This window comes from Leopardus geoffroyi, chromosome B1 (genome assembly GCF_018350155.1).
Source record: "Leopardus geoffroyi isolate Oge1 chromosome B1, O.geoffroyi_Oge1_pat1.0, whole genome shotgun sequence".
In the NCBI taxonomy this organism is placed as follows: Eukaryota; Metazoa; Chordata; class Mammalia; order Carnivora; family Felidae; genus Leopardus; species Leopardus geoffroyi.
The window spans coordinates 121,454,359-121,478,912 of NC_059327.1; the positions used below are offsets into that span (position 1 = coordinate 121,454,359).

At 36.3% G+C, this 24,554-nt stretch overlaps 1 protein-coding gene across 2 annotated transcripts in view; it reads left to right on the forward strand.

Annotated features, from left to right (window-relative positions):
* Positions 1–24,554, forward strand: part of EMCN (endomucin) — a 104,839-nt gene that overhangs the window by 51,743 nt on the left and 28,542 nt on the right. The window contains exons 4-5 of one of the 2 annotated variants that reach the window (XM_045471825.1): positions 5,902–6,012; positions 17,858–17,896. In XM_045471825.1, the coding sequence (XP_045327781.1) occupies positions 5,902–6,012; positions 17,858–17,896 (150 nt within the window). The remainder of the gene's footprint in view (positions 1–5,901; positions 6,013–17,857; positions 17,897–24,554) is intronic. The other variant, XM_045471833.1, reaches the window with a different exon arrangement.

The window sequence follows — 24,554 nt, forward strand, 5'->3', positions numbered from 1 at the left end:
TTATTATTTTAATCTCAGTTATGATACTTGGCTTTAAACAGTAAGTGCCTCAGGTATTAGTAAGGTTTATGTGGTTTTTGTTTTGTTTTGTTTTGTTTTTTTCTCTCTGCACATAGTCACCAAATTCTATAACTTTAACTTTTCTCTTAAGGTTTTGGTAAATGTTCTTGTTCTTTCCCTGCTTTCAGACTATCCTTTTGATGATATTGCCAGCCTGCTATGGATGTTTATTTCCTTTAAGTGGCAAACACACATATACACATGCACACACACCTATATAAACACACAGCAAAATTGTTAGAATTGTGTTAAAAAAAAAAAAAAAAAAAAGGAAATACATCCAGGTGAAAGGCCATGTTCTTGCATAGAGTGTAGGTTCATGAACACCTGAATTTCACAATAATGGTGGATCTTGTTATTCCTGCCTACTCTGAAATTCCTCATCTTGCTTTTAGTGTGGATAGGCAAGGTTACCATTTTACGACCCTCATTATTAAGTAAGACAATTGTTAATTAAGGCTTTTTTTTCATTGGCAGAGATATTTCCATGTAAAATTTTACGAGGAAGTCCAAAATGCCAATATACTGAATAATAGTTGAACTGCTTGTTTGAAGCAATGTGGTGGTGGTATATGTGGGCAGGAGGGATTTCTACCCATTTTTCTCTCTTACTGCTAATGGGAGTCTGTGAAGCTTCCGCACTGAGCCCTTAGGGCTTCAGCAGTACGGGCAAAAAAAATTACTGAAACAAGGCATTATTATGTTATTTAAATGCCATTCACAGTAAAATTTAAAAAAAAAATAATATTATGCATTCTAAAACCAGAAAACAAACAAAGCAACTCTTTTTCTCCCACCATTTGACACGGAGTCATCCCATTGGTAATTGTTGTGGGCTATAGTTTTCAAAAGGGCAGCTCAAATATCTCAAAAGCTTTTAAGAGTCCCATAAACACTGTTGCCAATTATTCACTTATGTGTAAAATCAATAGATCTGAGAAATGAAGAAGACGCCTCTACCAATATTTGGCCTGGCTCCAAACACTATTAAAATAGACTTTTTTTAAGTGGAAAGTCAATATCTACTTATTAATGAAGTCTCTAAGGAAGAGCAGGGGCTCAAAAAGAATCCCAAATGACTGGATCCCTCCGAGGTCACGAAACCACTGCAAACCACGTGATTTCTGGGGTATGTAAGCAAAGAGCCACTATTAATACAAGTAAAACTTTGTACCTGGCCTGGGATCAGCCCCAAATTCCCATATGAACTTCACTTGATAACTGAGTTAGAAAATGAATAGATCTGAAGACGTCTAAACATTCTCTTAGTCAGAGAGCTCTTGGTAGTACGCTATGGTCCACTTTCCCTGGGGTTGTACCCAGGTCCCGGTTGGTCTAGCAAGAGGGAAAGTACTGGTAAACGCGCACTTTCAAGGGGCCCTTCACACATACCCTTACCCACAGAACAGGAAACACAAAATTCACAAAAAAATAAAATTCTCTCCTCCTCTTGTCTCCCATTGAAAGCTCTAGTCCTACTTTGCCTACACATTCCTCTACCATCACCATTTTGTTCTCTTCAGAATCTTTGGAATTCCCTTGTAGCCTGGTTCCATCCTGAAGCACTGAAGGAGATACAGTCCTGAGTTCTCTTTGAATTGCTCAGGTGTTTGGCCTGCACCCCTTCACGTTTTTTTTTCTCATGACATCTAAATTTATTTACATTCTGAGGTATTCCTTTTCATTCCAAAGAAAGTATCAGAAGATCTGAGCAAACTCTTAAGAAACCTTTTCTTCAGTCTTTGACACTGCTTTGATGCATCTCCATAGGACTATTGGTATAAATATTTAGGCCTTTCACAGTCTTTACATGAGTGGCTCTTTCATATTACCACTAGAAGTCACGTAAATGAATCAAGACATTACTTTGATTAAGTTTATCCAAGACTACCCATGTTGCCATGGTTACAGAATTTCTATGGAGTGCTAGTCCATAGCACATCCCTGGAAATGGAGATCCTTGGGCAATTGCTTTAGAAAAGACTACCTTCCTAGGGTTTTGCAATGCACAGTAACATTTCTTTTAATCTTAGTAATCCTATCAAAAAGACATCCATTTGGCTTTTTTACAATCTAGGCAGCTCCAGTTAATTTGACTACAAATGTTTTTTCTTAAACATAAAACCAAATTAACATACCACGGTACTAATATATTTAGCATATGTTTTAACAAATGCTAACTTTGTCAAAAAGCCCCTTATCTTATATTCTATTTCTGAAGACAAAGCGACCACACAAGAAGCTTTTGCTATGTGCATTAGAAAAAACAATACTGTAATTCAAATTAGATAATTCCAAAGGAATAACGCTGCTTAATCCCATGCCTTGCACAATTTAACTCCATAAACTCTCTCTTTCAAGTCGGTCTGTTGTAAACACACCCTAAATTCCTAATATAATTAATACTCGTATTTGTTGCCTTCTTCCCAAAAGTTAATCTCACAAAATATACAAAACGAATCTCACATTAATATTTCAAGGTAATTATAAAATAGCCCCAATCCTTCACATTGATTCTGCTCATTTCTAGCCAATGGTTTTCACTTAATGGTATGGTTGCAGTGAAGGTGTCTTCCCTACTCTTACACTATGGTATTGATGCAACTTTCTCAAGCTTCTAGTGTGTCAGACTCTTCTTATTCCAAGTCAAATACAGTTGTAAAATTCTTATAGTTTGTCTTTCATTCATCCTACCTATACCAAAGTTTTAAGACTTAAAAGGGCATGAATTTCAAAACAAGTCCTAAGAGTAAAGTCAATACTATTTTGATATCACAATTTAAATTAGTATTACTCAATGGGAATGCAAACTGGTGCAGCCACTCTGGAAAACAGTATGGAGGTTCCTCAGAAAACTAAAAATAGAACTACCCTATGACCCAGCAATTTCACTACTAGGCGTTTATCCACGGGACACAGGTGTGCTGTTTCAAAGGGACACATGCACCCCCAAGTTTATAGCAGCACTATCAACAATAACCAAAGTATGGAAAGAGCCCAAATGTCCATCGATGGATGAATGGATAAAGAAGATGTGGTGTGTATATATATATATATATATATATATATATATATATATATATATATACAATGGAGTATTACTTGGCAATCAAAAAGAATGAAATCTTGCCATTTGCAACTACGTGGATGGAACTGGAGGGTATTATGCTAAGTGAAATTAGTCAGTCAGAGAAAGACAAAAATCATATGACTTCACTCATATGAGGACTTTAAGAGACAAAACAGATGAACATAAGGGAAGGGAAACAAAAATAATATAAAAATAGGGAGGAAGACAAAACAGAAGAGACTCATAAATATGGAGAACAAACTGAGGGTTACTGGAGGGGTTGTGGGAGGGGAGATGGGGTAAATGGGTAAGGGGCACTAAGGAATCTACTCCTGAAATCATTGTTGCACTATATGCTAACTAATTTGGATGTAAATTTTAAAAAATAAAAAATAAAATTAAAAAAATTAGTATTACTCAAGCTAAATAAGGTTTGTCAAACCGAATACATATAATATCACCTAGGTTTACAGTACAATTTGCACCTGTAGATCAAAGATACATAGTGTTATCTGGGGGAAATGACCAGACAGAAAAACTAGAGGACAGCAAGCCATATGGGTTAAAAGAACAGCCTTAAGATTAGTTTCATTTTTCTGAGATGGCAATCACTTTCTGGCAGGAGTCCAGAATCTACTATGTGAGAACTCCAAGTGCAATTGGGAAAATTTTCCGAACAAGATGTTAATACACAACTGTGATTCTCATATCTTTTTTTTATTTTTAATTTATTTTTAATTGTTTTATTTCTTTTAAAGATTTATTTTTTTTTAATTTATTTTTTTCAGTATATGAAGTTTATTGTCAAATTGGTTTCCATACAACACCCAGTGCTCATCCCAAAAGGTGCCCTCCTCAATACCCATCACCCACCCTCCCCTCCCTCCCACCCCCCATCAACCCTCAGTTTGTTCTCAGTTCTTAAGAGTCTCCTATCTTAATAAATGTAGGTCACCCATTTTCTTCTCTCTTGAGACTAGAATTTGAAACATCTCAGTATACTAGGAAAATTTCAAAATTTATGGCCGTGGCAGCATTTGTCTCTGCATCTTTCCTTCTATTGGTTTTAGGTCCACCATGTATGTTTAAAAACATTTTGGTTACCTTTAAAGCATTCAAGATTCCTTCCATGGCCTACATGACACTGTGTAATTGACAACCTGTCCTGTGTTAAGTATGGGCTCTCATTCTACCCTCATTTGTGATGTATATTCCACATCAATAATAGGCAATTCTCAAAGCAATCTCTTTGGCATTGTATCCCCAGATATTCCATTATTCTCCTCTTTTCTTTGTATTTTGCTAATCGGCCAGCCTCCCATATCTTTCTTAAATATATATTCTTTTTACCATGTCCAAGACTTTTGAGTCTGTCTTATGCTAGGGAATTCTTTAGGCCATCAGGATAGCTGTCTCATGGTTTTCTATTTTTAACTCAGAAGAAGAATTCTTCACCAAATATTTCTAAAGAGGAAATCCTGTTCCAATGCTTTTCAAGAATATGTTCTTGGAGTTCCAGTGAGGAGCAAAATCTTTACCCCACATATTCCTTCTTCATCCTCGAGTGTGGAGTTCCTGTATTCAGGGTGATCTTTTGTACTTCCATGCTATCACAAACATCAATTTCTGCTACAAGCTATCTCTTTACTTCCTCAAATATTTATCTGTCAGTTTAATACTTTAAGATTCCTCTGAAGTTTTGCCCATTTCAAATCTTTCTTTACCATATGCCGTGTTAATGCTATGGCCTATATTTGAATTTATATTTATATTTTGCTGGCATACCAATTCCTGAAGCCTCTTTGTGTGAAAACATATTTGCCCAATGTCTATGAGGGCTTCTTGCAAACTATCAATTTCTCCAGCATGAATCTCTCCACTGCATTAAAAATTTGCATTACACTATAGATGCTTGCTGCCATAGAATGGAAGCTGATTGGCAATTGAAAACAGCAATTCAGCCTACGTTGTGAAAGAAATCTATTAAACTGATTTCCTCCCACCTCCAGCTACCATCATATCTAGTTAACTCTAAGCATGCACTGAATCATCATGTCTGTCATTTCTTCACTAACCCAATGTTCTCCACATTAGACTTTGAAAAGACTGAGGGGCATTCATCATTTTGTTTTTATAATATTTGTGTAAATATAAATTTTTTCAAGTAGTCATATTCCAGTGTTATTTTTGTAAGTTCAGATTACCTTTCCTTTGTTGTTAATTCTCCTTCCCCTTCTGCCAAAAAAATGTAAAGTTTATTCTATGTACTTCCTGTTATCCCTTTCCTGCTGTCTATTCCACCCACTTAAAAATTCTTTCCCAGACAGCATGGGAACTACCATCTTCAACTACTACCCCTTTCTTACCACCCCCTTTCTAGGGTAGCTGAGTGATTAACTTTTGCATCAGAAAGGCTTGGATTCAGATCCTGCCTCTCTTCTGTTACAAGTTACATGAAAATGGGGAAGTTAACTTTTCTGAATCTCATATGTTAAAGAGTGATGATAATTATTACTTAATTAATAGGATTACTGTTCTGTTCAGATGAGATAACCTATACCAGACATAGAGAAGAGTCTAATATTCCTCCATTTTCTTGATGTAATTAACTGATCACCAAAAGGTACTCGCCAAAATGTTGAATTTCTAAATCTTGATCAGAAGACTTTCAGTAACTAAAGTTCAAGTTGTAACTAGATTTTAATACTAATGCTAATGAGACTATTTATTGGTTATACCCCTGATGGCTGCTTATCCTTTTACATCATTAGGAAACACAACCAAGGATGTCAAGAAGAATGAGTTCACCACTGCAACTGCAACAGTGACAAATCCTCCACTTTCCAACGCTGCTTCAATATCACAGAGTTCCCAACACAAGAGTAAGTATAAAAATTCATGCTGAAATGTTAAATTTGTATGTTGGATAGCATTAAATTCAGAACATTTTCCAGCCCACAGCTACTGAAGAACCATGCCCCCACCTGTCTTATCTGGTCTCTACCAAATTGGACAACCATTTGGCAACTTGGCTTTGTACCGTGATACTTTATCCCTCCATAGCCACAAATGGGTGGGTGCCAGGAAAGATCACTTTAAGGCCAAACAGTAATCTATGATATCCCCTGACACAAAGCACAAAAAGTGACCTTGGCAACAAATTAGAAAACTTTCATGAAATGGGAAAATTCTTAGAAAGACACAAATTGCTAAAATTGACTCAATAAATAGGTAGTCTGAAAAGATATAAAAACAATTAAAGATATTGCATTAGAAATTTTAAGTGGTCCCATGAAGAAAACTTCAAGCAGGATGGCTTCAATTCTGAATTCTATATTCAAAAGAAATGATACCATTCTTCCCAAATCCTTTCAGGAAGAGGAGGAAGGAACACTACAGAAGTAATTGTTTGAGGCCAGCTTTATCCTCGTACCAAAGCTAGAAAAGAATGAAAAGAAAACAAAACCAAGTAAAGAAAACCAATATCCTTCATGAACATTGATGCAACTATCCTTAATAAAATATTAACAAACCAACTTTGGCAAGATACAGAAAGGGATAGAAAACATAAATAAGTGATTTTCATTCAGGAATGTATGACTGGCTTATTACATGAAAATCAAGTAGAACAACGCACTATATTGGTGGAGTCAGTAGATGCAGAAAAAGCATTTGACAAAATTTAGTACCCACTTTTAATTAGAAATTTCAGTAAACTAGAAATGAAGTGTAATTTCCCCCGACTGAAAAGGGTATCTATGAAAACATCATCCTTAATAGTGAAATATTTCATGGTGTCCTCTTAAGATCTTGAACACAGCAAAGAGTCCATTCTTTTCAAAATTATAACCAAGGGTCCTAGATAGGACAATAAGGTGATGACAGGTAGGTAGGTAGGTAGGTAGGTAGAATAGATAGACAGACAGATAGATAGATCCATTCATACAGATTTGAAAGGAAGAAATAAAACAGATTTTCTTAGCATACTATATCATAATTTATGTAAAAAACCAAAAAATTCAGAAACTACTAAAGCTAATAGAGTATTTCCTATCACAAGATATAAGAGATACAAAAATAAACCATATTCCTGCATGTTAACAATGACAATTCAAAAATAAAATTAAGGGAATAGTGACATTAACAAAAGCACCAGAAAGAATAAAATATTTAGGAATATATTTAATAGTAGAAGTGTAAGATTTGCACAATGAACTATTGTTCTGTGAGATATTAAATATCTAAGTAAATGGAGAGATATTACATATTCATGGATGGAAAGACTAAATATTTTAAGTTGGCATTCCCCCCCATTGATAAATATTTGACTAATTTATTCAATTCAATTCCTATCAGAATCACAGAATCACAGCAAATCATTAGAAATTGATAAGATGATCCTAAATAATATTTGGAAATGAAAAATACCTAGAATAGCTAAAACTATTTGGTCAAGGAAGAGCAAGGTTGGAGGACTTACATAAGCTAACTTCGAAACTTACTCTAAAGCTATAGTAATCAAGACAGGTGTTTTTGAGACATTATTAATAGTAACAATATTCCTAATAGTCACACTGGAAACAATCCAAATGCCCACTAACTGGTGTGATGGAATATTCCATTGGTTTTTCCATTTGAAATGGGTTTGGATTATTCTAAAACAGGATATCCATACAATGGACTACTATTCAGCAATTTAAAGGAACAAATTACTGATGCATGTGGTAGTACCATGAACCTCAAAACCATTATGCTCAGTGAAAAAAGCCTTTTAAAAAACACCGCATATTTTATAATTCTATTTATATGAAACATCCAGAATAGACATTCTTATAGGGTCAGAAACCACATAAGTAGTTGCCTAAAGCTGTAGGTGGAACTGGGGATTGACTGCAGAAAGTCCCAAGGGAGTTTTTTATGTTGAAAATATTCTAAATCTGGATTACAGTTTTGGTTGTACATCTCTATAAATTTACTGAAAATTATTGACTTGTATACTTAAAATGAGTGAATTTGGTTGTGAATTTCTTTATAAAACTTTACCTAAAAATAAAAGAAGGGGCACCTGAGTAGCTCAGTTGGTTAAGTGCCTGACTCTTGATATCCGCTCAGGTCATGATCTCATGGTTCATGAGTTCAAGCTTTACGTCAGGCTCTGCTTAGACAGTGAGAAGTCTGCTTGGGATTCTCTCTCTGTCCCTCTCTCTCTGCCCCTCTCCTGCTTTCTCTCTCTCTCTCTCTCTCTCTCTCTCTCTCTCAAAATAAACATTAAAAAATAAAATAAAATAATAAAATAAAATAAAAACAAAAGGAAAGAAAATGTTGAGCTAGTCTAATCAAATTTACTTTCTGTGTAACCTTAACTAGAAAATTCAAACAAATGAAAAAGTGATTAGCTGTGAAAACTGAAGCAGAAAGGTTTCAACAGAGTGAGTCTGAGACAACCATGACGACTCCTGTGCATACCTATGGCATAAGCAAACAGATGGTATGAATAATAAAAATTGATAGGGAAGAATGGAGAGAAGGGATGTGGGAGATGAACAGACCCCATGAGCAAGATTAAGTTGTTTGTGAGAGACAGAGAGAGTGGCAAGACCTAGAGCTCCCATGAGCTTAGACAACTTTCTAGCTCCAACCACATATATCATCACTACAAGCACTTCCCAAATCCTGGCCTCCATGGTGTGAAGTAATTTGTATCTTTATTCAAAATATCCTGACTGGAAAAGCTAGTAATCTGCCATAACAGCCTTATCACACACCATCCATTATAAACAATAAAGGCATTCTTGGCATATCCATAGTCCTTAATAAGAAACAGCTATAGATGACTTATAGTCTCCAAGTCTCTTCTTGGGAGATCTCTATGGTAGAAGGAGATGGCAAGTGGGATGTGCAAGGCCCAGTACACCAGGAACAGGGGTGCCTGGGTGGCTCAGTTGGTTAAGCATCCAACTTCGGCTCAGGTCATGATCTCACCATTCGTGGGTTCAAGCCCCACGTTGGGTTCTGTGCTGACAGCTCAGAGCCTGGAGCCTACTTCGGATTTTGTGTCTCCCTCTCTCTCTCTGTCCCTCCCCTGCTCATACTCTGTCTCTCTCAAAAATAAACATCAAAAAAAAAAAATAGAAACACATCGGGAACATCCATTTTCCCATTATATTGAATTCTCTTTAGCATAACATAAAGGAGGTTATATAGAAGGAGCCTAATTTCATACCATAACTGTGAACTAATGGTTTTATTTAATGAGACAATTTCCACATAGAGGAATTTGAAGAGAGGGGCCATTGCTCCTTCATATGTAGAACACTTCCTTGTGGTAGTGTTTTGGCTTCGGTTAAGTAGAATCTATTTTGCAGGCAATATATGTCTGTAAGGTACCTTTAGCAGACCAAAACCCCATCCATTTCATAATATGATTGTCCTGAATATAAACAAGAATAAAAGTAAATATGCATCTGCAAAATGTATAGCAGTTGAAGACTAAGCTCAAATAATCTGTATTCTGCACTAATACTCATTCAGTCGCTGATTAGGAAAATGTCATTCAGGGACCATGGTTTATTAAAATTAGCACTTATACAGAAGTGTGTGGTCAGCCCCATGAGTCCATTAAGACTCCTAATTTTACTTTGATTTATGCAGTAAAATGCCCTATGCATCTCTGTTCTGGGGACTATTGTATTTATTTAGCTTCTAAACACAGTTTGAAGTGGCTTTCTTCCAAGTAGTTTAAAAAAAAATACACCCACAAAGCTATTTCTTGAAAAATAAGGCACCCTGGAAAGCAAGATAATTAAATAAAGGTATTTACTGCTACTCTTTGCATTTGCCATTTGATTAACCAGTTCCATACTAAATCCTTTAGATATTTTTTTTACAAAACTCATTTTTGGGGTAGTCATTTCTCCTCAGACCTCTCTTGTTTCTCAAGATGCTTCCTGCTTAGTATGGAATCCATTTGCTATAATGAGTTTGCACACATTTCCATTTGCGCCTGATGAAACCAGGAGCTAGCCCAGATTCCCAGTTAGCAGAGCAATGTTCCCTTTCCATCTCTACCCATCACACACATAAATATTCAAAATTAGCAAACCCAAGAACCAGAGACAGGAGGAGAACCAAACAATCTACTGGTAAGAGAAGGTTGAACAGCTGAAGCTTTATCTTCCTCTTAAACATAGGGTAATGGATCCTTGGATAGTAACTATCAGGTAAAAGCACTGTGGGTACATCATCTGAAGTGTAGATTTGATTTCAAGTAAAGAAGAGTTAGTGAAATTTATTGCTTTACTCCCTAGAAAGGATGTAGATCAAAAAGAAGCAAGTCCTCAAACCATTTATCTCTAATCATTTCCCATTCTCTTAAAGTTCTGTGTATTTCTCCTATGTTACTCTTTTATTCAACCTGGAGAAGACATGTTCCTGGAATTCCAGAATTTTTAAGATAGAAAGTATCACTAAGTTAGTGTTCTGAATTTACAGTTAAATAAATGAGAGCCTGTTGAGTTAATTAGTAAGTTAGTTTATTCACTACAAGTCTATTAAAAGGCTTCTGTGCCTGGCATGCCTCTTAGTTTCTAGGGATGGCCGCCAGAAGGCCTTTGCATTCCTTGGCTTGTAGATGCACCCCTTTAATCTCTGCCTCTGTCTTCACATGGTCTTTTTCTCTGTGTATTCACATGCCTTCTCTTCCCTCTGTGTCTCCTCTTTCTGTCTGTGCATTTTCTTCTTTTTTATTTTCTGAGTGTTTAGTGTTTTTATTATTTATTTTTGGGAGAGAGAGCAAGACAGAGTGTAAGCAGGAAAAGGAACAAAGAGAGAAGGAGACACAGAATCTGAAGCAGGGTCCAGGCTCTGAGCTCTCAGCACAGAGCCTGACGTGGACTCGAACTCATGAACCGTGAGATTGTGACCTGAGCCGAAGTCGGACACTTAGTTGACTGAGCCACCCAGGCACCCCTGTGCATTCTCTTATACAGATGCCTGAAGTTATGAAGTTCCCTAACTTAATTACAACTGCAAAGACCTGTTCCAATAAGGTCCTATTCCCAGGTACTGGGTGCACATTCAGTTGGTTTCTGAGGAGAGAAGAGTAAAGGAAGAGGAAGATGGAGAGGAGAAAGCAAAGCAGGTGCTTTTCTTGCTGGTCGTTTAATCACATAGGTATCTGTAACCAGATTTAAAAGCAAGCACGGTACACACTGCAAGAGATTGGCAAGGAAGGGAAAACTATTAGTCTTTCTCTTGCTGGTGAATTCTCACTTGGCTGAGGAAAGAATGTGGATAAGATTATACGTAGAAGGCAGATCGAGATGGACAATATGCCAATACTTAACTCAACGAAGGCAAGGACTTGGTCCAAATACCTACAAGGGTTTTGCCAAGCCAGATTTTCTGCTACCACAGCATATACAATAATACAGACTTAAAATCTGGCTTCTGTCAAGTAGAAATGAATAACATTTATAAGTCATCAGTAGGTTATTAAGGAAGAGTAATAACATTTACAAATAGTAACTAGTTTATCAAATATGTATCTTTCTTCTATAATTTATTCCAGCTTAGTATGGAGTTTATGTCTGCACAAAAACCAGAGATAACTGTACAATAACCAAATAGACATTTTAGATATACTGGTAGCTAAACATGAGAACGACCTACGCTGAAGCCCTGCTTTTTCAGGCACCACACCCGTCTTAAAATAAAAATTAAGCTCTTTAATCATGCCAAGAGGAAGTTAGCTTATTGGTTATGAAGCATGATTCTGAAGTGAGATTGCTCAGGCTCAAATAATAGCACAATCATTTATTTGTACTATGGCCTTTGATAAGCCACTTAACTTCTCTGTGCCTCAGTTTCCTCATCTGTAAAAGAGCTAGAAGATCATAACCTTGTAGGATTCTTGTGAAGATTAAAAGAGATAAAATACACAAAGTTTAAAACAATTTCTGGCAAGTAAACATAATAAATGTTAGCTATTATTTTATTAATAATAATCCTTATAAAGGCCAGGCAAAGTTGGTATTTATCACACCAGTTTCAAATAAGGAAATAGGTTCAGAAAGACTAAATGACTTGGCCATGGTTAAATTAAAAGAATTAAATTCAAACACTGTTTTTCTTGCCTCAAAACTCATAAACTCTTCACTATACCCTATTTGTTCTCATCATGACTATTTTATATGAAGTATATAAAGGTAGTAGAAAACAAGTAAGTTTATTTATTTATTTTGAGAGAGAGACCACATGCTAGTGGGGGAGGGTCATGGAGAGAGGGAGAGAGAGAATCCCAAGCAGGCTCTGTGCTGTCGGTGCAGAGCCTGACACGGGGCCCAATCTCATGAACTGTGAGATCATGACCTGAGCTGAAATCAAGAGTTGGACGCTTCACCGACTGAGCCACGCAGGCACCCCACAATTTGTTTTTAATTGTGTGAATCATATGCTTGGCAAGTAAGTGTTCACCAATTACAACACAAATTGGCTGATTGGCTGGCCCAGAATATAAGCCTGTGATTCTAAGAAAGGTGGTTCTCCGGCTGTCACCCATCAGGCCAGATTTATTCTTGACCGGCTTTTTCATCCTGAGCTCCTCATTTGCATGTTCCTATTTCTTCTTCCTCTCTTCTTTCCTCCAATTGCTTATCCCGATTCTACACATCCATCAAGGGCCTCTACAAGATTTTAGCTCAGTATTTCCCACAATTTAATGAGTGTTACGAGATATGTAAACCATTTGCACTATTATTTATTAGCTTCCTTTAAACTGATGCACTTTTTGTTCTTAAATTTGCTTGAAAAGAAAACCATTGTAAATGAAAAATTGTTTCATTAGGCATCAACGGTAGCTATAAAATCACTATAAAAACAATGTAAAGGGGCACCTGGGTGGTTCACTGGGTTAAGCATCTGACTTTGGCTCAGGTAATGATCTCACGGTTCATGAGTTCATGTCCCACGTCAGGCTCTGTGCTGACAGCTCAGAGCCTGGAGCCTGCTTCAGATTCTGTGTCCCTCTCCTGCTCTGCCCCTCCCCTCTGGCACTCTGTCTCTCTCTTCTTAAAAACAAATAAATATTAAAACAAATTTAAAAAAACCAAAATTAATTAAGTTGTAGCTAGGTTTTGTTGCTTGCCAAAGGCTCTTTGTTTAAGGCTTGGTCATTCTTGTTTAAAAAAATAAATCAAGATAAGCACATGTTAGGTATTCATCACACATTTGCATTAAATTGTAATTTTGAAAGTTCCTCATTGAAATAACCAAATAAACTGAAAGAAAGCTGAAAAGCCAATAACATTCTCATTGAATGTTTCAATCGTATTTAATGTCACTTTCCAGTACTGTCTTATGTAATCTCATACAACACTATGCATCTCATCCTTTGGAAACTATGAATTTATCAGATCTCCCAGGCTCATTATTTCCTTAGGGAATTGCACCATTTACCTATGCCACTTATCTGGGAACTTAATCATAACATCTCTTACATGATATTTAATTAGTTTGTATTGTTTCACATGGGCAGATACAAGAGGAATTCTTAGGACAACAAAGTCTGAGTCATACACAAGTCATGGTTTAGCCAAACCAGAAATACAAGTTAACACTTGACCAACATGGGGGTTGGGAGGGCTGACCTTCTGGGCAGTAGAAAACCCACGTATAACTTTGACTCCCCAAAAACTTAATTACTAATAGCCTACCGTTGACCTTACAAATAACATAAGTAGTCAATTAACACATGTATGTAATATGTATCATATACTGTATTCTTATAATAAAGTAACCTAAAGAAGAGAAGATGTTATTAAGAAAGTCATAAGGAAGGGCTTCTGGATGGCTCAGTCCGTTAAGCGTCTAACTTTGGCTCAGGTCATGATTTTGCAGTTTGTGAGTTCGAACCCCGGGTTGGGCTGTGCTGACAGCTCAGAGCCTGGAGTCAGCTTTGGAGTCTGTGTCTCCCTCTTGATCTCTGCCCCTTCCCCGTTCTAGTTCTCTCTCTCTCTCTCAAAAATAAATAAATTTTAAAAAATCATTAGGAAAAGAAAATACATTTATAGTCCTACACTGTACCAAAAAAAAAAAAATCCGTGTATAAGTAGACCCACACATCTCAAACCTTTGTTGATCTAGGGTCAACTCTAATGTCACATATAATGACTCAGCCAACACTGTGCATAAGAAAATGATAAGGAAAACATGAATTGGGCATAGCAAATTATTTTTAAGCATATCAGTAAAGAATTATATATGGAATATATATGGGAATGTATCTTTTCTCCTTTCCTGTTAGTGACATTTTCTATGCATAACTATATACAGTTATATATGCATATATAGTTAGGAGCACAATATTCTTTATAAGACGATATTTAGCAAAGTTGTTTGTTGTTTTGCGGTTTAAGCTTTCTGTTTTAAAAGCTAACTGAGTATAGTTTTCGATTAATGTGGATTTAAGTTTGAAAATTTAGAAGTTCTCTTGCATTTCATAATACTTCCATCTCATAGAATAAAACTCAACAAACAGATTTTAAGTTGCCAACCACTTTGACGAAGATTTTGGTCTTTACTAAATAGTTAAATTTGAGAGTAGCTTAATAGCATGCACTACACTCATTTGCTATCTGACTTTACTCACTTCACTATAGATCAGAGTTTAGATTTTTCTAAAAACATGTATTATGAAACTTACAAGTAAAACTCAGGAACAATTATAAATGTCTTCAGATTTCATGAATTCACACTTTATCCGTGTTCTATAACATTCATCTTTATTAAACTTTTATGCCCACAGAACTCAATCCAAATTTGAAGTGCCATATGAAAACACTTCATTACTTTCAAAATAATCTCTCTTTGATTTCATACAAAAAAAGGTATCTATTTTAGTTTTGATTAAATATTTAAGATCTGCAGAATTTGTTCCTCAAAAAAACAGCATATGCATTCACATATAAAAGTCTGAAAAAAAAAAAAAAAGAAAGTCTGGACCTCTTCATACACTCAATATAAGGGTTTTGCACTGAAATACGTTATTATTTTGATTCAGCTAAGCCTTAAGACATAGTCCATTTTCTATAAATGACACGTCCTTCTAAAATTATTATGCATTTCTGAAGGCTAATAAAAAACTAAATACAGAACAATCGGGTTTTGTCTGATACAAGTTTAATTTTTTTTCATTCTTAATGAAGTCTATCAGCAAGAAAGGTTATGACCTGATATTCATAGCAATAGGAACAAAGGGTTTTAATTGTCTTTGCATCCTAATCCTCTAGCAGCTGATAAATATTTTAACTGCATCTTCCAAATACAGCATTATGCCATGTTCAAAAGTATTTTAACTAGTTATCAAAAGCAAAAATTAATTACATAAATTTTCCATTCAGGGTGGGTTAGTGGATAGAAAAACTGTCTACTTTAGTAAAAGAGGATAGACATTGGAATGAACACACCTAATTTATAATCATTGTCCCCACCTTGAGAAAGGAGTTTCACTTTTCTCAGCTAATATTTGTAGATCTGCAGAATGGTAATTGTCCCTTGCAGACATCAGCAAATAATATGTGGAACTAATCATAAGAGTATGCTTAATGGTAGCTATAGTTATCCAACTAGCAATTTTATTTTATTTTATTTTTCAATATATGAAGTTTATTGTCAAATTGGTTTCCATAGAACACCCAGTGCTCATCCCAAAAGGTGCCCTCCTCAATACCCATCACCCACCCGCCCCTCCCTCCCACCCCCCATCAACCCTCAGTTTGTTCTCAGTTTTTAAGAGTCTCTTATGCTTTGGCTCTCTTCCACTCTAACCTCTTTTTTTTCTTTTTTCCTCCCCCTCCCCCATGGGTTCCTGTCAAGTTTCTCAGGATCCACATAAGAGTGAAACCATATGGTATCTGTCTTTCTCTGTATGGCTTATTTCACTTAGCATCACACTCTCTAGTTCCATCCACGTTGCTACAAAGGGCCGTATTTCATTCTTTCTCATTGCCACGTAGTATTCCATTGTGTATACAAACCACAATTTCTTGATCCATTCATCAGTTGATGGACATTTAGGCTCTTTCCATAATTTGGCTATTGTTGAGAGTGCTGTCCAACTGGCAGTTTGAAATAACACATTCTTTTCCCTGAAAAATTGAATTCAGGTAAGTAGAATTTGTCTTATTTATTACTATTGTTATTTCCTATTCTCACTCACTCATTCCACATTTTTACTAGAGACCTGGTGGTAGGTACTGAAATTGCGGCTCTGAATAAAACATGCCATCTCTGTCCTCCTGGAGTCATATTCAACTGACAGCAAGTACATTTTAAAAATGTCACTGTGGTAATAAAAGGACTGTTGAGCAAACGAAGCCGAGTGGCGGAGTTTGAAGAGAAATAAGGAGTCCGCTTTAGGTGAGGTGGTTGGAGAAGACTTCTCTAAGTGGTGACATCTGAGCAGAGTCACGACAGATAGAAGGAAGCCAGAGCATAGCCTGAGAGAACACCAAGGCACAGGGAAGAGTGAGCAGAGGAGCCCAAGGTAGGAAGAGCTCCATGATGTTATCTACCAATCAGGGTGAAACAGGGGGTCATGTCCTGTAAAGACTTACCATCCATAGTGAAAGGTAGAGTAGTGAAGCTTAAATTTAAATAGATTTTTCTAGGTGGCTATTGCAGGTACTAGGGAGAGAGATCAGTGCTAGATGAACAGTAGCCAATTAAGTAATGAATATATTTGGAATATGTTTTGAAGCCAAAGCCCATAGGGGTGAGAAAAAGAGGAGAATCATGGAAGGCTACTACTTTTTGGCTTGTGCAGCTGGGGGACAATGTTACCATGCACTGAACCAAGAAAGTGGGGGAAGAGGAAGATATAAGGATACCAGTCAAGAGTTCTATTTTAAGCATGTTAAATTCGAGATGCTGATAGGCAGTCAAGTGAACACACAAAGGGGTCAAATGGATATTTTAAACTATCGCTATTGGGCTTCTGGTTATTTTAAAATCATTTTCCCTGTTTTTCTCTATTTTTCACATAACAGATTTTGTTCATGGTACATACACTCAAAGTTGTTGAAGTGATCTTTGATTGTAATTTTTTCAAGTAATTTTATTGTAGAAAGCTCATCTGAACTATGTTTATGTTAAAGGAATTCCCTGAGTTTGAGAGGTATCTGTCCGAACCTTCCTGAGTCTCTCTCAGATCAGGAAATGCATCATCTCTCAGTGGGAATATGACACATGGCCATGTCACTCATTAAGCCCCGCCCAAAGGATTTGTAGTTGTCTGCATTTTCTTGGCTTATTGAGGATATGGAGTTGTACCAGATGCTCTAAAACAGGATTCAGCAAACTGTGGCCCACAGACGGGGTCTAGCATCCCACCTGTTTTTGTAAGTAAAGTTTCATTGGAACACAGCCATACCTACTCTTTAGGTGTTATGCATGACTGCATTCACACTACAACAGCAAGTTGAATAGTTGCTACAGAGACTTATGACCCACAAAGCCTAAAATATTTACTATTTGGCCTTTTAAGAAAAAAAAATGGCTGACCTTCGCTCTAAAGTCTTTCTAACCAGGAACACCTTGTGATTTTATGATTCAAAGAAAAGTGCATCAGAAATGAAGTAGGATCTATATCCATTTACGACCTGTAACAATTGGGACAGTCAACATTTCTTTGTAGTGATTTTCTTTTCTTTTCTTTTCTTTTCTCTGAAGCTGAGAATCAGAGTTCAATCAAAACAACAGAAACACCAGGTAAGTTCATTTTCTTCTCTCTGAGAACATTCATGAGAAAGATCCCCAAAATGAGGTAAAAGGAGATCAGTCAGTGTGAGGGCAGAGGAAATAGTACAAGAGAAAACATGACATGACAACTAACATGTTTAGGAGAACTTGTATTAAAAAAATAAATAATAAATAAAATGCAGATCAGAGTATAGGATGTGCCTGAGTGCCCTGTGGCCAGAGTGAGTGGAATCAGTCCTGGTAAATGCATGAAGCCTGTGGAAGAGTCCTCTGCCCAGAATCCGCTCTTCCCCGTCTGTTTCTGTGGTTGGCATGCCCTCTCCCAGAAGGATAGTATGTCTCTGTCTTCTCTGTGCTTCCCAACACAGCCTGATCCTGGCAGTCAGAGACTTGATGTTACAAACCACAGTGAAGCCTAAAATATTATCACTCCAAGAAGTGCTCCTGTTTTGTTATCCTAAGTTTTAAAATGAGTAAATCTAGGACGATGGCGCAACAGAAACTGAAAAAGATTGTTGGGAAGAGGCAGATGGTACCAATGAACCCTTCTGTTGTGTTGAAATCGTAATTATTTGGGAGACTTTATCTTCCTACATCCCACCTCGTACTTTTATAAATGATAAAGCTCTTAGGTTCTCAATCTTGCTCACCTATGGTACGTATAAAAATGAGGAATATGTGAAATACACTTAGAAGATCATGTCACTTTTTTACGAAGCCAGAAAACTAAAGCTGTGAAAATTATGAGCGACTCCATTTTCAGAGCAAATGTACTAAATAATCATCATAGTCTACCTCCTGCATCATGTGTTCAAGGAACTCAAACCTGAAAGGATTATGCTGTTAACATTTGATTATTTATCTTCTACACAATATATCTCATGAATTCAGAAGTTATTTTTATATTAATTCTCTTTATTTTCCTGTGTCACTGTATTTTTTTAAATACTTACTTCCATTTGCATAGTCTAAAATGCACTAGAAAATGCACTGGGAAAAAACAAAGCAAAACAAAACATAAAAACAGTGCATCCATTGGCCGATGGTTTGCACTGTTCTGGAGAAGTCCTTCCCTTCTGCTTCATGGACTAGTTAACCAGGAGAAGTTACAGATGGAAGAGAATTGAGAAGCTGCCAAAATCATCAGTTCCCTTTAAGGAGGCACTGAAGAATCCTCTGAGAGATTAATTTACAAAATGCTAGCTTTAACTATAGTTGATTTTTAACTGTAATAGAAACCCCATTTACACCATTTATAGTTTGAGCTACAGAAACTAGTTCTAAAACAGATAATAAACACATCATTGATTTGATCAGTGTACTAAAAAGAAATGAGACTGACTTTATAAACTATAAGAAAAGTCAGTCTTTAACTTCAAAGATATATGTTACAGGTAAAGACTAAGTCCAGACTCACTGAAAAAAAAGTCTAATGACAAGGTATTAATTATATATCTGTTGGCAACTATAATCATTTGTTTGTTCAATCATTTGTTATCAAAAGTGTTCAAATATCAAATTGTGAAACAGTTTGATCAAAAATATGGTCAAGAATAGGCATCTTACTTGAAATACTCAGTATTTCTTTTTTAGGTAAAAGTTGAGGTAGAATTCTAGCCCACAGAATTATTAGTAATGCCTCCTTTTTATAAATATGAGCTAATATGCATCATATATGGTTCTCACATTTGGCATTTCCTTTCATATTATGCATCCATCTTTCATTTTCTTAGAAAAACTATGTTTTTACCACTGATTTCAAAAAATATTAAGGGTATATAAATTGATGATTATTTCATATAAAGACTTTTTGAGAATTCAAAGTAAGTAAGGGCAACTATACATAGAGCATCAATTCTAAGAAATTGTATGTAGATATAATGGCTAACATAATAAAAAAGATAGTTATAGTTACAGGGAAATTACTGATCAAGTTTGGAAGACATGAACATTCATTCAATTTAATAGAGAAAAGGCAATACGAGGTTGATTGTTGTGCTTAATGACGATAAGCATGAAGAATTCATGCTCCATGTCTGAAGAATTCATGCTCCATGTCTAAAGTGGGAAGATCAAACGTCAACTACCCACTGTAATATATATGGTAAGACCACAAATTTCACATAATACTCTACTAAATACACAGAACCATATATTCAACCAACCACCACTAAGCTGGACATTTAATAAATAGTCATTCTGTTCTATTACATGTAACACTAGCTAATAGTTGTGAGTGATACATGGAGCCTGCCATTAAGGGTTACCAACAAAAACTAATCAGCATGGTAAATAACTAATAATTTTAGTAGCCATATAGGTCTACAATGATGTGTCATAGACAAACTTCAAACTTCTTAACCGTATGTTAAGATTGGGGAGGGAGAAATTTTTCCCCCTTTAGCTGTGGTTGTGTTATATATCAGATTTAGGAAAGCAGTTTAAGGAAGATGAGGAAAATGTTTGTGTAAGAAATGACCGCCTAGCTTCCAGATTATTCTGAGTACTCATTTTTCTAGCTCTGAGTTCAGAGCTAGCGAGGAAATGCAAAGAAAAAGTGATGCAGGGCTATCTATTCCATAGATACGTAGGAATTATGTAGCCATCACAACAATTTTAATCAGTGATGGAATTCACTTTTCTTTAACCTTATCACTTTTCCACAGACAAGCATAACTAATAACGTGTCCTTGAAAATGAAACTCTTGATTTCTTTGATAAGAGACCTTAGATTTGAAGAAAAATGGACCAATATGCCTCAGTGTATGGGGAAATAAATAAGCCAGTTGCCTTCAACTTTCTGGAAAATACAACTATATTACTCAGGGTTCTCCAGAGAAACTATATATATCTATGTGTAAAGATTTATTATATGGAATTGGCTCATGCATTTTGAAAGCTGAGAAGTCCCAAGATCTGCAGTCAGCAAGCTGGAAACCTAGAGACCCAAGAGAGAGCAATGTGTACATTCAGTCCAAGGCCTGAGAACCAAGAGAGCCAATGGTTAAATTCCAGACTATAAGTCAGCGGTCTCAAGACCCAAAAAGAGCCAATATTTTAGTTTGAGTCCCAATGCAGGGAAAGACCAAGGTTCCAGCTCAAGACAGTGATGCAGGAAGAATTTGTTCTTTACTCCTTCTTTTTTTTTTTAATACTTTTATTTATTTTTTGTGAGAGAGAGAGAGAGCATGCAAGCAGGGGAGGGGAAGAGAGAGGGGGGACAGAGGACTCAAAGCAGGCTCCAAGTTGACAGGCTGACCGCAGCAAGCCCAGTGTAGGGCTCAAACTCATGAACCACGAGATGATGACCTGAGCTAAAGTAGGACGCTCAACCGACTGAGCCACCCAGGCGCCCCACTCCTTATTTCTTACTGAGACTCAGCCAATTTATTCTATTCAGGCCTTCAACGGATTGGATGGAGAGCCATTGACATTGGAGAGCAGTCTGCTTTATTCAGTCTGCTAATCCACATGTTAATATCCTCAAAAATAATCACAAACACTTCCAGACTAGTGCTTGTCCAAATATCTGGGGACTCAGTGGCCAAGTCAACTTGACAAATAAAATTAATTGTTGCAGCAACATTCCCATAGTAGACAGTACAACTTTGAAAGATCTCATTGTACCCATCTTCTTTACTTTCTTTTACTGTGTTTCACAACTTCAACTGTGTTGTAGATGTTAATTTTGATGGAAAATTAGAAGCCAGAACAGACATGACAAATCCCACCCAACGTGACCACTGGCCTTTGAAAAGGAGGATACTCCCCCCTGGCATATTCATTGCGCTCAACACCCTATGTAATGTTTGAGAATTGGTTGCTGATCTCTAGGAATTCATATAATGTAAGCATCGATCATTCTATACAGAAAATTAGTTATCTGAGTATTCCAACTCTGAATGACAGAATCTTGGCACTATTGTTCAGGTAGAATCCACTTGAGCTAGAAAAATACATATAGCAAACCTAAAGGTTTATTGTTGTTGTTTTTTTTAACCTGGAAATTATATAATGTTTAAAAGATTGGTTGAGAATAAAAGAACTCACTAATGGGGTATGTCAATATTTATGTGGTAGGGTCTGCCATAAACTTTCACTTAAGAAATTGTATATATCTGGGTATAGCTAGGTGGTTTCTCCTCTAGTTTGGAAATCTGCTGAGTCTCCAAGAAGGGCTTGTGACTCTCTAGTCTACACAGAAGGTCAATAAGAACTCAGTCTTGACTGACTAGCTACCCAGCGTTTGCTTTAAAAACCAATACATTTCAATGTTACTACTAATGGTGTGTGCCTTATAAAATCTACAATGTGCTTTATTTAATATATTAGGAATAATTCTCTCTCCTTGTACGTATCTGCATAGTCTGGTTTGGCCCGTTGAAGGAAGGAGGTGTTTAGTTTGTTTTGATGAGAAGAAGGTTGTCTTGATTGGAGTCTAAATTTAAATAAACTATATTTTATGTAACAAAAATAGGAGACATGGACTTGTAACTCATTCCTGCTGAAATACTGTAGCAGGCAGCATAATCGTATTTAACAGCACAGACTCTAGAGCCTGCATTCAACTCCCGACTCTGCCACCTACTTGCTCTGTCATCTTGGGCAAATTACTTCATGTCTCTGGGCTTCAGTTTCCACTTTGTAAAATGAAAATATTTACAACACAATGATTGAATGAGTTAACATCTGTAAAACACTTAGAATAATTCCCACAACACACAGTATCCTGAAAGGATTGGAAAATAAAAATCCTATTTAATATTTTAATGCCTATATTTTGAAAAGCTTACCCTCACATTCTCAGAAAGCATAGCACTGACATAGTTACATATTGTAAAGCTTCTCTGTGTTTTCAAGTCATATTATCCACATTGTAAATTTAAGGTAAGATGATGTATCTGTGCTGGGGGAAGGGTAAGAAGATTCTAAACCTTTCAAAATGCGGAGAAAAGATGTCACTGGCCTCATCGATAATGGTTCCATTAACAAGTAAGATGAACTAAACTCACTTAAAATCCATTGGTTACATGGTATAATGAGAAGGGAGAAGGAAGTTGTGAGTCCTACTTGGTTTATTATGTCTTAGTTCTACTTACTGTCAGATGTGTTACCTTGTGTCTTAGAGCCACAGAATCTCTCATGCAGAAAGCACGAGATTAAAAATGTTTCAGAATAAGGTGCCTCATTCATTCTTTGTATATTATATAGCTTTCTGGAAATTAATAACCATTCATATTCAAATCACAAAAAAATTCAGCCTCTTTCTTCAACATGTAATTCCAAAAACTTACCTGAGGTAAATAAATCTCCTTTCACAGTTATTACTAGGTTAAAAGATTCTGTTACCTCAGGTTAGTCACACCAATGGCCCAAAGCAAAGTGAAAGAGATTTGAGATAAAACTTTTTCTGCATTGCTTAAAGAGTACACCAAGGTCGGGGCGTTTGGGTGGCTTAGTCTGTTGAGCATCATCGGACTTCGGCTCAGGTCATGATCTCATGGTTCGTGAGTTCCAACCCTGCATAGGGCTTGCTGCTGTCAGTGCAGAGCCCATTTTGGGTCCTCTGTCCCCTTCTCTCTCTATCCCACCCCCGCTCATGCTTTCTCTCTCAAAAAAAAAAAAAAAAAAGAAAAGAGAAACAAAGAAACATTAAAAAAAAAAAAAAAAAGAAAGAGTGTGCCAAGGTTAGAAAGGTAAAGTCTGATGAGAACAGAAAACTTCCCCTTTGATATTTTGCCCATTCAGTAAACAGAGGGTGCCATTATAGGCAAAAATATGTTCTAGCTATGACAAAATCTGGATTGAAAGGAACTTTGACAAGAAACCAAAATCTTAAAGCTAGAAGAGATTTCAGGGATCATATCAGCATATTCCCCTCCCAAAACACAGAATGGTACAAGCCATACTCGCAGCATTTATTGCCTGACCACTTATATGCCACTTATAGAATAAACCTTTTTTTCTTCCTCTGATAATGAAAGCCTAGAGTAGACTGTGCTTCCTTTTCCTGAGTTGCAGGATGCTCAGGGTCAATTCTTCTAGGAGCACCAGAAACTGTGTGATGTTTGTTATTAACTCTTAAAAGGAGCCCGTTTGTTTCATCCATTTGCATTGGTTCTGATTTCTTATTTCCATCGTATTCACCTCGTGGTATATATCATTGCTTAAGCTCCTCAGATCGTTTTTGTTAAGAGTTAGCTCATAAGTAAAACTCAATAAGAAATAACAGAGTCTCTCTTATTTTGATCCCTGACATATTGTTCTGTCTTATTCTTTATTTCTTGTTTCACATCTATCAACTTTGTGCTTCTCACCTCCTCTATTAGAATGTAAGCTCCTTAAAGGCAATAAATACCTCTTGTACTCCATAGTATTTCCTTCAATATCTCCTGTTAGACCCAGAGTAGCTGTCTACTTTTTTCTTATCGTAGAACAGATGAACATATTAATGACACAATTATTTTAAATATGTACCAGTCCAAATATTAAGATTCAAAAGGTATGCTCATTAATTCATTTTATCTTTAACAGTAGTCATTTCTACAAAAAAAAAATTGTTTATCCATAGAGCAAAGGCTTATGGACTGTACTTCCAGACACTGTTCTAACATTTGGGAGACACCAGTGAGCAAAATATTATCCTTGACCTCAAGGATCTTACTTA